Source organism: Metarhizium robertsii (assembly GCF_000187425.2).
Source record: "Metarhizium robertsii ARSEF 23 chromosome Unknown MAA_Scf_8, whole genome shotgun sequence".
In the NCBI taxonomy this organism is placed as follows: Eukaryota; Fungi; Ascomycota; class Sordariomycetes; order Hypocreales; family Clavicipitaceae; genus Metarhizium; species Metarhizium robertsii.
In genome coordinates, this window is record NW_011942226.1 from 154,235 (window position 1) to 167,674 (window position 13,440).

The 13,440-nt window shown below is 48.4% G+C and overlaps 2 protein-coding genes across 2 annotated transcripts; both read left to right on the top strand.

Annotated features, from left to right (window-relative positions):
* Positions 1–4,644: 4,644 nt before the first annotated feature.
* Positions 4,645–5,428, top strand: MAA_00894 (uncharacterized protein; the record flags this gene model as incomplete). The annotated part of the gene is made up of 2 exons (XM_007818892.1): positions 4,645–4,846; positions 4,890–5,428. 2 exons carry the CDS (start codon positions 4,645–4,647, stop codon positions 5,426–5,428), a joined length of 741 nt encoding a protein of 246 aa, XP_007817083.1.
* Positions 5,429–9,706: 4,278 nt separating this feature from the next.
* On the top strand, positions 9,707–10,057 carry MAA_11434 (uncharacterized protein; the record flags this gene model as incomplete). The annotated part of the gene is made up of 1 exon (XM_011413428.1): positions 9,707–10,057. The coding sequence occupies one exon, from the start codon at positions 9,707–9,709 to the stop codon at positions 10,055–10,057; it is 351 nt and encodes a 116-aa protein (XP_011411730.1).
* Between the last annotated feature and the right edge of the window lie 3,383 nt (positions 10,058–13,440).

The following is a 13,440-nucleotide window of genomic DNA, read 5'->3' on the forward strand; positions in this document are numbered from 1 at the left end:
GTTGTTTGCCTAATATCCCACCGGGTCGGCGTGGGAGAAGTGACTGGGATAAAGGTAAAAGGCAGGGCGGACGCAAGAAGTGAAGCGTTTTTCATCACCCTGGGACCGAGAAACGACAGAAGCTGTATTCAGGCGAACTAGCTGCAATGGCACACGCACTGAGAATGCTACCGAATGTCCGCGGCCGGCGTAAGGAAAGGAAACGCGCGCCAGGTGAACATCATTTCTGGGCACTAACCCCATGGAGTTGGTTTCCGGGGGCGACAAGGCAAAGCATCATAACAGTGTACCAAACGGCATTCGATGCGCCGTGGAGAATTGTGAAACAAATGCCGTGCTCAAAACCGGATGGGTGGGAATTTATCTGTAAACAACCTTGCGGAATCCCGTTCAGGCAAATGACGTGCTGAGCTAAGAATCGTTATGTAAGTCCATTAATCCCACTTTATTTCGAACTCGCGAGCTCAGGGCATGGCATGAGTACATGATTAACATCAAGGAGTTGCTTTGTGGGCATTCTATGTGAGAAATCGTCTTTCCGCAACACCCGCTGCTGTTATCGTCCCACACCCCGGATGGCATCCCAGTCAGTCCATCATCAGGTACCAGGCGCCTCAGCGGCGGCTGTGGGATTGGGGATTACTTCAGGCAGCAGCCGTGGCCACACCGGCAAGGTCGCATTTTTGGCTTCGCGTTGTACTTACGCTAGCGCAAGAATCGCAAGGATGTACTGAATTGATCATGTCCACGATACGGGCATACGCCCCGAAAGAAAGCGCTGGGGTTGAAGGACGTAGGACCAACAATTACCTCAAAGGTACATGCAAGATGATCTGTTGGCGGGGCTTGGTTTGGCGTAATGGCAATCTCCATTCGGAAACGTGGTCCTGAGAAGATGGCAACATACAGCCGCCAGCCGCCAGACACCTCGCTTGACGACGAATAGTATGGAAGAATCGTCAAGCATGGGGAAGCTTTGCTTGTGCGTAAACTAGAAGCTCACGTGTTTTACATCATGTCAACCTAGCTTAGCAGGGGTGTCGTAAGTATTGCTGAGTTCAGTACGCAAGGCTAAGCCTCGCCCGTCACGCAGCACCTCAATCTTTAGCGCCGGGCACCGTTATTCATTTATCGCAACCCTTCTGGCGGTCCCCTGTGCTGTCCTGTTGTCGTCTAAACGCCTTAGATGCTGGGCATCCTTGCCGCTGATCCACTACGTCTGCGCTATCATTCGGGATTTGCCGTTTGTAGAACAGTTATGTCCGGAAGCCCTACAAATATGGTTCGGTGACTAATTCATTCGTATGAGTCGTTATTTTTCTGTAATTGATTCTTCACGTGTATGGATTTGTGGGGGAAAAAGAGAGAGCGCGCAGAGTGCAGGAAATAGTGAAGAACATCCAGGGACGCAACGAAACTTCCAAAAAGCATAGTAAGACGACAGTGGAGTGGGCAAATAACTAACAACGGAGCCTAGCCTGGTACCCACATGATCAATTCACTCCCATGTGAGGCAAGCTAACGATAACTGGAGCCTCGTCCCATAGAGGCCGATTGAATGTGCCGCGCGAAGAAAAGCCGAGTTATGCAGCGGAAGGGGTGTGATGAGCAGCAGTATTGAACAATGCTGGAAACTATACCGGGGCTGGAACTCATCATATGTTTATTAATAGAGAAAAGGACCAACTTATAAGTAACCTGGGGATTTCCGTGACATAGACCAGCCTCAATTTACCCTATACACAACTAGTCTATTGCAGTTCCCTCAGGAATCAATCCGCAGCATCTTTTTCCCAAGCGCTTCTCTTGCAATTCACACATAGACCATTCGTGAAACATTTTGAGAATGTGTTTCTTTGAGCAAATCGTTTGGACTTGCGGCTATTGGAGATGGGGAGGCTTTCGCGAACAATGCAACAAAGAGTATCGAACAGGCGAAACTTGCGGGCTAAAGCTTGTACACGAGGTCGAGAACAGAAAAGCGCTATGTAAGCTCTGCAACAGCATGGCTACGAAATCTCGAATGCTGCAAAAAAAAGGCTGCAGACGTCGACAGATGGCGAAAACAACGGCTTTATCCTGCCACGGTTGAGAAAACTGAGATGGAAATACGCACCTTGCAGGAACACATCCAGAGACTTGTTCAGCAACACAAGCTGATAGGTAGGGGGGAGAATCGCGTATTACAGCGACAACTTTGCTCACTGGTGTAGCTGTGCCTAATATTGTGGCGGAGTCGTATAGGATAGGGACGACTCAACAGGACGGTCAAGCTTTAGGTCTTGCAGATTATATGTGTCAGGAGCGAGCCTGTTTATCATAGTTTCTGACGGATGTCAAGGCGCAGGTGACAAGGTCGAATATGCCAGATATCTCTCATAGAAAAGGAGACATTGCAATCCCCGAAATAGTCATTATCTATTGTCAGTTCGTGTTTGGACTGCCGCAAGCAGCAGACAGAGGCGGAACCAGTGAAGGGGAGAAGAGGGAGGATGTCACAGATGCCGATCAGAGATGCCGATCAGTTGTGCGAAGGGATTGCCGTCGCTGCATGATCATGACTGGAGCCGGATGCCCTAGCAGTCGGACAGGTTGAAGGAGAGATCGAGGGAGGGCCGAGTCCATGAAGAATGAGGGTTGTATAAGACTCCTTGTCATGGATAGTTTCATTAACAACTTGCCTTTAGTTGAACTTCGCCAGCTTGGCTCCTGTACGCAACTAGAGATCAAAGTTTAGCTCTTCGTAACATCAGTTGCCTTTGTTGGAGCTGATACCGGAGCACAGCGTTTGCAGTGGCCATGTTTCTGCTCATCCAATCAGCTTCCATTGGAGTCATAGCCATTCCTATATCTACTAGCAACTTGCGGTTCGGACAATAGCCCTTTTTCTTGATTGCTTCCAATCGTTTGAGTGCAATTAGGACAACGCCACCAATCCATATGTTCGACTTGAACAGCAATCGAGTGACGAGAGACGGTCATCGAATACCTTTCTTTACGACATCCTTTTACGAGACGCTCTTTTGCGACGCTGTTATGCTGTAGAGTGCCCTTTACCATCGTATAGGGCACCCTTTTAAGACACTCTCTTTACGACGCTCCTTTTACGACAGTACTCTTAGTGTAAGAACAAAGAGTTACAAGACACAGGCATAAGACGCCTTACCTTCGTCTGGTGAGGCACGCCGTTTTACACTGCAACACAGAGGGCACGAATGCCGTGGGGGTGTAAGTGAGCAGTGCTGTAAACTCTGTGTACGCTGTGTACGCTGTGTAGGTTCTAATTAAGCAGTGGGGTGTCCTCTGTTGCGCTGTGTGCGCGGTGTGCTCTGTGTGCTCTGTGTGCTCTGTGTGCGCTGTGTGCTCTGTGTACGTGTAGGTTCTAATTAAGCAGCGGGTTGTCCTCCGTGTACGCTGTGTGCGCGTAGGTTCTAATTAAGCAGCGGAGTGTCCTCCGTGAGCTCTGTGTACGCTGTGTACGTTGTGTAGGTTCTAATTAAGCAGCGGAGTGTCCTCCGTGAGCTCTGTGTACGCTGTGTACGTTGTGTAGGTTCTAATTAAGCAGCGGAGTGTCCTCCGTGAGCTCTGTGTACGCTGTGTACGTTGTGTAGGTTCTAATTAAGCAGCGGAGTGTCCTCCGTGAGCTCTGTGTACGCTGTGTACGTTGTGTAGGTTCTAATTAAGCAGCGGAGTGTCCTCCGTGAGCTCTGTGTACGCTGTGTACGTTGTGTAGGTTCTAATTAAGCAGTGGGGTGTCCTCTGTTGCGCTGTGTGCGCTGTGTTCGTTGTGTAGGTTCTAATTAAGCAGTGGAGTGTCCTCTGTTGCGCTGTGTGCGCTGTGTTCGTTGTGTAGGTTCTAATTAAGCAGCGGGTTGTCCTCCGTGTACGCTGTGTGCGCGTAGGTTCTAATTAAGCAGCGGAGTGTCCTCCGTGAGCTCTGTGTACGCTGTGTACGTTGTGTAGGTTCTAATTAAGCAACGGGTTGTCCTTTGTGTGCGCTGTGTGCTCTGTGTACGCTGTGTAGGTTCTAATTAAGCAGCGGAGTGTCCTCTGTATGCGCTGTGTACGCTGTGTACGTTGTGTAGGTTCTAATTAAGCAGCGGAGTGTCCTCTGTATGCGCTGTGTACGCTGTGTACGTTGTGTAGGTTCTAATTAAGCAGTGGGATGTACGCCGTGTGCGCTGTGTACGCCGTGTGCGTGTATGTTCTAATTAAGCACCGGGTTGTCCTCTGTGTGCTCTGTGTGCTCTATATAGAGGCATAAGTAGGCAGCAGCACCGTCTTCTGCGTTAGGTGTATATGCAGGCAGCGCTGTGTCCTTTGCGTGCCTCGCCTGGGGTACACTTACACAGCGTTGTGCTCTGTGTAAGCTGTGTGAAGAAGTACGCGCTGTGTTCGGTTTAAAAGGGCATTGCTGTGTGCTCTCGATAGGTGCAGGTGAACAGCGCCTGTGCCTGTGTAGGGTGTAAATATTACGTAATGTGAACTGGATTACACACTAAAATTTGAGTCTTGTTTTGTATTTAGAAGACACTCATGAGGTTTGTCATATAGTATAAAAGGCCGGATAACCCATCATGGCACGCGTCACGTAATTCGGTCAATGCTGCGATGTGTCACGAAATAGAAGAACTAATTCCACAAATGGCCAAGTTAACCCTCTCTGGGAGCAGCAACGATGCCAGAACTTACACTGGCCCACCAAATCTTGTCAAACCTACACCTGGTACCCATCCTGTGCAGTATGATTATGAAGGAGACATTACGATGTCCAACAGCAAGGATCAAAATGACTGCGTTTCTGAAAATCACCATTCTAGTGGCAAGATCAATCTAACTCATCTACGTACATTAGAGAGTTATTCTTCTGGCTGACTTCTTATGGGCAGATCTCAGACGTGCAGTAACCCTTCGTAGTGGGGAGAATGGGGAGAACCCCTATTCGAAGACGGCCCTGGGCGAAACAATGCATATTAGTCGAATATTCGTGAGAAAAGATGCCATACGGTTCTTTCTACAGACATGGGAAAGGACGACAGTTGCATGGGCATCACTACTCCATGTGGCTACACTTCCCAGCAATGTCCCTATCACAGACTTCAATGTAGTTTCGGCTGCTCAGACCATTGATAGTGTTATAGCCGGTGGAACAGAGCTGCCCTCGAGATTTGGTTACGTGCAATTCTTCAACTTCGTGGAATCATTGAAAGGCAGAATGCAGGTCGAAAAACACCTAGGTTTCGTGGAATCAAGGTCGTCGGTAGGGAACGCTTCCCACGCCTACGAAATATATCGCATGGCTCAAACTGTGGCTTGTCCACTAGAACAATTGCGCCACTGGAAGCGGATAGGTGGTCGCCTGAATCAACTTGCCGGCTCCGCTTTGCTCTTAATCGTTTTCTCCGCCACAGCGGACTCATTTGCGTAACTAACCCTCATAACCATGATTTGGTTCCGAGCTTACAAGTTAGTAGAAGAAACCCGAGCAAGGCAAGCAACGCAGCTTTCGCCTTGATGGCTTTGAAGGCTCAAGAGGAGGTTCCAGAGAGATTACGGACAATCTGCCATGAGCTCTCAATGAAGGTAGAGCAGGCCGTCTCATCAGGGATTCCGTATACTCAGGTTCTAGGAAACAATATGGGGGATCATGTTAGAGAGTATCTCAATGAAGACAGCTGTTGATTGAACTATAATCCGTGTAATGTTTGGAATGCGAGTTCTAGCTCCAATGCACCTAGCCAAACACTACCCCTGTAAGGGTCGAAGCTGAGTATATTGACAAGTAGCTAGGCGGCTACTACGAGTATCCAAAAGCTAAATAAGGAAGAGAAAACTACGCCATTCCCCTTCCTCTCTATGAGCTTGTGCTGCTGAACAAGTCTAAGGATGTGTTCCTCCAGGGTACGAATCTCCATCTCGGTCTTCTCAACCATGGTGGGATAACGCCGTTGTTTTCGCCATCTGTAGACGTCTGCAGCCTTTTTTTCGAGAGTACGGGACTTAATAGCAATATTGTTGCCGAGCTTGCATGGAACCTTTCTGTTCTCAACCCCATGTACAAGCTTCAGTCCGCAGGTCTCACCAATTCGATACTCCTTGTAGCATCGTGGGCTAAAGCTCCCCCATCTCCAAAAACCGCAAGTCTAAACGATTTGATCAAAGAAACACACATATAAAATATTTCAAGAATTGGTCTATATGTCTATATATGTAGTTGTCGTAAGAGGAGAAAATGGAAAAAAGATGCTGCGATTGGATTCCTAAGGGAACTGAGATCGACTGGTGGTGTATAGAGATAAGTTGGTCTTTTCCTGGATGAATAAAGATATGATGAACTCACAACCCCCTTGTAGGTAACACCGTTCTTCATTTACTGCTGCTCGTCACAATCCTTCGGCTGGAGAACTCGGGCTTTCTTCGTGCGGCGAGGCCAACTTCGCGCTTTCAATCGGCCTCCAGGACGCCAGGCTCCACGTATCATTGAGCTTGCCTCTCATGGGTGTGAATTGGTTACACATTATCAGGGTAGAATTCGTTGTTGGCTACTTTCCCCTCCATTCTCATCCCACTAGTTTTGACCATATTCTTTCTGAACGTTTCGTTGAGTCCCTTTTATATTCTTCAATGATTCCTGCGCTCTGCGCTCCGTCTGCTTTGCTGCCAAAGCTCTATATACATGAAGAATTAATTGCCGACAAATAACTACTGGTACAAGTAAATTAATCACCGCCCTTTATTCGCAGAGCTTCTGGATATGAACTCCTCTACAACGGCAAATCCACAATCTTAGCGCAGACGTAGTGGATCAGAGGCAAGGGTGCCTAGCATCTGGAAAAAGGCGTGTGAAGGCCCAGAGAAAGTACAGGGGACCGCCAGAAGTGGCGCGATGAATGAATAACGGACCCCACTCTATGCCGCTCTTTGCACAGGGCGCATTGCCTCTTCGGAAGTTGAACCGTTTCTCCCAGCGCTAAAAGATTGACATGCAACGTGGGGCGGTAGGCTTAAATCTAGCATACGGAACTCAGCAGTGTATACGACAATAGCCTCCGTCTCCCGGCGGATTGTCTATTTTCGCCATTTCCCTTGCAGTTCGACGGGAACATACTCTTGACGAGCGAGTTGAACTGACCTAAAACACGAGAGCTGAGGGTTTATGCTACAAGCAAAACTTCATGCCTGACCTTTCTTCTATACTCTTGGTCGTAAAGTGAGGCGTCTGGGGACTGTATCAACGCGATCTCACCGGGACTGAATGATCTAGATTGCCATTACGTCAAGCCAAACCAATCCATACCAACAGATCACATTTTTCTCCAGCTCCATCCATCTTGCGGGTCCTCTTGACTGGGAACGTTTATGACAGTGCTTTGAGGTGATTGTTGGACCTAAGTCGTTGCCATTCAGCCCCAGCACTTTTTTCTCGTGGTCACAGCCTATTTAGTACATCCTTGCGATTCTCGCGCTCGCGTAAGTACAATGCGAAGCCAAAAATGTGACCTTACCGGTGTAGTCACTCTGCTGCCTGGGGTAAACCGTAATCTCAGAGCTTGTCCATCAGGTACATGGTACCTGATGGACCGGGATTCTATCCAAGACTCATGTCGTAAAGACAAGGGGATCTATAATCTGATGGGAAGTGGGTTAACAGCAATGAGCTAGTCCCTAAAAGTGTCCAATCTTTGTGACATAACAAAACTTGTGCCTTGGTGGGGTCATGCGGAGTCTGCCATCGGGCGCCCCCACACTGCATGCCAGCAATCCGCCCTATTCAACGTTTTTGTGGCGCTGGGCGTTGCCCACTTGCCCATTTCAACTGCCCTGCAATGACGGCAATCCGACTAGTCCCACCAGTGACCAGTCCTGAGTCGATTCGTGCCTCGATTCGCACGGCTATGTGCCAGTAGTTCCACACCTAGCATGTCTGGCAGCCGTCACCCTTGGTCGGCTCCAGAGCATTCCGATTCGTCAGCCAGATCGACTGTCTGCCACATTTTCTGCTCGCATTTGATTTACTGGCGTTCCCCTCCCTCTCGGTGTCTAAAAAACCGAAATGCTGTGCTTAGGGTAGGAGTGCTTCGTGTTGAGTACTTCCGGCGCCAAAGGGCCAATCTGTCAGCTATTATTTGGACAAGTTGAACGGGGTACGCCGTGGCAGAGGAACTTGCCACATCTACAGCTCTATGGGTATTTTGCAGCAATTCCCTGTACTCCAGACCTGCGTGACGAGAACGCAACTCCACTGTTCGGCTTTAAGGATGTGTTGCAGGGATCGGTTTGACATGGAAAGAGATAGACGCTGTGCACGATTTTCACGCCCGGCGGCAAACTCATCCTGGCTTGACCTCACAACCTGCAGGAGATTGGCTTTCCTTGACGTTCGCTGCAAGCACCTGAAAACTGCCGTGGTCTTTCCGATTCGGCAAAGATTAGCATAGTGGTACCGCCAAACGACCACAGCATTCTAACCCTGTCCAACGAGTGAACCTTAGGCAAGGTCTGCACAGTGGCATAACAAAAATTTTCGGTCACAGACGAAGGAGTGTTACATGGGATATCCCTGTTTTTTTTTTCCAGTCCCTGGCCAAACTACAAGTGACAGTTCCCATGATGGCCCGTTGGCCAATTGGAAGACAGCCGCCGATTTGGTAGCGCGCCCCACCTACAGCGTAAAATCTGCCTTGGTGTATCTCCCATCATAGTGCATTGCCATTTGGACGATCATGCTCAGTTCTGTACAGCCAGCCCTATCAGTCTGCCTCGCCACCCCACCCTGGTAGTGTGGAGGAAAGAGACAACTCGTGTGACTGCACGGGCCGTCCCGACAATCTGGTTCAGCGAATCAGCTTGGAGTTACCCGCTGCATTTGTCAATCAAAACTCTACCAGTGTGCACTCATTGGACGCAAACAGGAAGATGCAAACAGGGCGAGCACAACAGGCAACCATAATGCCACACACACACTAAGGTTGGGGAGCTTCAGGTCGGAGTGGAGTTGAGTCGGCGATGACCAATTCTAAGTAGGCTACTTTTGCGTGGATTGCACAATTTGTGCCTGTGCAGGGTAATACATGGGCCCATGTCAACTCTGCTCTTGTAAAACTCAGAATACTCTCTTCTGCTTCTTTCGGTATTAGTGGGAGTCTTCCAGGCTCAATAGTCAGTTACGTATGGCGGTCTTCGTCTGGAGTGACTGGTGTGTGTGTGCCCGGCAAAGAGCGAAGGGGGTATTGAACCAACAGAACTATGGAGATTTATATTTTAAGTAGGACGCGCACTCACCATCAGTCCAAGTTCCCGATTTGCGGACTTCGGTCCTCTCTACGAGATCGCGCCTTGGTTCCAGTTGAGTTGTGAAGGAAACTGAAATCTGCAAACAGATGAATTCTGAGAGCTCAGTTCGTTAGATGACCTGTGGCTATGGTAACATAACAGGCCAAGGAACGAAGTCGAAGACTGAAGAAGATATCTTGTTCCCTCCTGCTGCTTGCTTCGGCCAACTCACTGACTGTCATCCGTCCAACATGACGATCTCTTACCAGGTGAACACGCCTTATGACGATCCCCCTGGAAGGCATCTTTGTCCACGTCCGATGCTTTGAGCATCTTGAATATCGTTTAACGGGATGTTTTAACGCCCGGGACGATAAATGAATAGTAGAGCTTTCATGATCACAAAATAGAGACTGTGCTGTGTGCCCCGAACATGGAAAGCTCGCATTGGCAAATGTGTTTCCACGACACATGCTTCCCAAAAATCTGGAATGCCGTCCGGGTGCCCAAGAATACAAATTCTCTCATTGCCGTTACTGTTGAGAAAGATATGTACACAGTCTTCAAGGATGATGCTTCGAGTGCCGCCTTTGAAAGGGGCACACTCATATCTCACACGGGTTCTGTTCACCCGTCGCATGGCCCCAGGATCATCCACAATACAGCCGACGCGGATGAAGCGGAAACCCGCGTCTTTTCCCCCTTGCCGTACGATAGACTTTCTGGAATTAACGAGCCCGTTTGCGCAACCGCGGGAAAAGAAGGACCTGCTACAGTTCCTTGACAAGAAGGAAAGCGTAAAAAAAAAATAATCAGGGGCACAGCACATCAACAGCAATTGAAGCGCTCAGGCGCCCAAAGTCATAATTTCTCCCTGTTATGGTAGAGTCGATAGGGAGTTCGATACGTTTAGATCTACATTGTTGATCATAGCATTCTGGAATACGACCTGAGCTACTTACAAGTAGCATGTGATGAGATTGCGTCTGAGGTGAGGCGGCTGACACGTGACAATGATTTCCTGCTGTTATGCTTGAACCATCTTGTTGACTAGGATGAGAATGATCGGGAGGGGTGTGACCCTCCGAAGACTCTAAAGCCACCAACACCAACCACCCCACGTACCTCATGGGATCCCCCAAGGAGGAGCACAAACATGATTCAGGCTGGAGTGCAAATGGAAGGATTGTTGCTGCAGGGATTATCGGAGATAAACCTCGGCGAAAGTCGATTTGGAAATCGGCCGCAGTAGTGCTCCCTGTGCACCACGGTAGTTACCTCTGATATGTGTGGTGTTGATTCCATAATTAGTAGCATCCCATACGTGAACAAAGAATCGGCATCTTAATAGTCGTCGATGATCAGTGACCTAAGCTGCAAAAGTTAAGAGATGCCTGGAGCCCCCTGAACCAACCTCAAAGGGAGGGACGGTTTCAAGTCGTATGGGTTTTGAAAGATCATGGCATTCAATTGGAAGAGGCAATGAGAGAAGGGTGTTGTTCACCATCTGCGCGCGGCTAGGTCGGTTGCCCAGTTGGTCCGCTCGTGTCGCCCTGCTTTGCCGTCTCTGCCAACAGAATGGAAGCTTTCCGGCCTGAAAGCTTCATAGATATGAATTCACCCAGTAAATCCGCACAAAAAAGCTCCTACTTGTCTATTCTACTACACTAGTCAACCTTTTATTCGATCTTGCACCCAGATCCAAGCCTTTCGGGTCTCACGCCGTTCCTATCTATCATACCATGGAGGGTGAAAAGCGTAGGCGTTCCCCTTTGTCACTTGAAATGCATGGTGCTCAGCATCTCAAATGCACAGGGAACCAACCTGTGGACGAATGCCCACAATGTAGGGCTCCTCACGCAAGTTGTCACACTTGTCACCTGGATCTCGTCCGCATTTATCTCCGTGTATTTCCACGACAGAATATGGGAACAGAATTATGTCCACCAGTCTTTGTTCACTTTGGACCACATACTTGGAGATATGTTTTGGTTTGCCTACACATTTTACTTTTTCGGGGCCATTTAGCTAACATTCCAAACAGGGTCGGCCTTTTCGTTATCCAGTCAGCTCACCTCGCCTACGACCTTTACAAAACCTCGCCTGTGGGAGTTGGAGTGATACATTTCCAATTCATCCTTAACAACGTCTTTCATTTGGCATTTATTCTGTTACTCGTCAATTCTTTCTTCGTTGCGGCTGAGCTTGTCCTCTTACTAAATCTTGTCAATCTGCGTATACTGTATTTCCGTCACCCAGTATGCCGGCTGCTGATCCGCACAGCTACCATGTCCGGTCCTTTGGCATGGACCATCGTTGCGATGTATTGGAATGGCTCAATGATGGTTCCAGACCCAATATCCACTGCTTGTCGTGTAGCCAGCCAAATCTCAACCTGGGGGATATTCGCTTGTGGGGTTATCTTTGCATTTGCGCATCAGGTTTGGTTACGACAGTCTGTGTAGCAAGTCGGATGGACTAACCATGGGTAGGACTGTATTATCACATATTCCCTCAGCCTTTTGTCGGGAGCACTTGGAGTGGCGCAACTGAGAAACCAGCTCGTACCCTTTCAATGGGTTTCTTCTTTTACCGTGACTACTACTCTATATGTCATAACCGTCGTTTTGATTATTCAGAGGTGGAAGCTTCGAATGATGGAGTTGAGGAGCTCTTTTGATAAGGAATCGGACAAAGTTCTGGAGGCTGACAAAGCAGAGACGTATAACTATGAAGCATGAGATACCATAATGCAGTAGCTGAACCAGGCCGGTGGAATCCCGCTCTGGCTTGATTTTGTATCAGATGTTGTTGAATGGCGCTCTGGTGCTGTAACTGTGTAGCAGGCCGTTGTATGCTCCATGGTTCTTACGCCATGTTCCCTCTTTGGTGGTCTTTGTCGCGTACTACAGAAATTCTTTGTTTCGAAATACGTTGTTCTTTAAGGTTGCTGCAGGATAAGGATAAGAAGTTGACCAAATCTTGTTCAAGAGTATTGAGATGTCAAGTAGTTGGCGTTCATCCTAGCATTAATGATTGTCGCATGGTCTTCAGAATACATCTGAAGTATCTTTAGGATCCAGTCGTTATTGAGTTTTTGATTTTACGATGCATGTTCAGCTAATGTTATTTGCTATATATCGCTTGGAAGACAAATTTGGTTGAGGTGAAACAGCCTGACGTTGATAGAAAGATTGATACACCGCGTTGTCTGGTCAGACGCTTCACGCTCAAATTAAGTACGATTCTGTGCATCTGGGAAGACAGCTCTAAATAGAGGTATATCATAGCTATCATATTTAAATACACACGCCCTACTTCAATACAATGGGAGTCATGGACCTTCCAAGCCACCGTGAATTGCCGCTGCTTTATCTTGGCTTACCGAACACATCAAGATGGCGCGATTTCCTTTCTGTCCTTCTGCGGCCCGGAGAAAGCAGTGTCGTAGCAGGTTGGAAGAACACTATGGCGCTTCTTTATCGCGGTACGAGCAAATGGTGTTAGAAACGGAGAAGCACATCCCAACCTACTACTTTGTGCTCGCGGGCTTCTTCTCTTGGTTGCTACTCGCAGGGTTTCTAGTGTCACCATCCACGTTCGCCTCAGTTCGTGACATGAAAGCTCTGGACGAGACAGGGTACCTCGGTCGGTCGGTAAAGGCTGCCATCCAAAATTTTCCCCTGTTTATCATAGCTGCTTTCGGTTGTTTTATTGCTAGTTGCGGAATGACCGCCTTGTGGTATATCTGGCGCCACAACTACGTTTGGGTTTGTCGCTGTTTGGTCATGTACGTTGATGCTATCCTGGGAGTGAAAGATTCTGACCACTTTCTCAGACCGGCCGTGATTCAATCCTTCACGGGGCTCATATCCACATTTCTAAACGTGTACGCTGTGAAAGGGGGGTACTGGTCGGTTGGTGCTTATGTCAGTGTTGGAATTATCGGGGGATCATTTGCTTTTTCGACTGGCCTTTTCGTCCTGTATAGCTGTATTCTAGTTCCAAAGCTGGACGAAAGTTCTCAGCGATAAATGTCATCCTTCTTCTCCCCTTAACGTGCTGTCAAGTGGTGACCAGATTCCCGTGCTAAATATAGATCTCATACCGACTCTGCAATTTTAGTGTTGGCCAACATGCCAGTTTTATTGCAGCGCTTAGAGACTA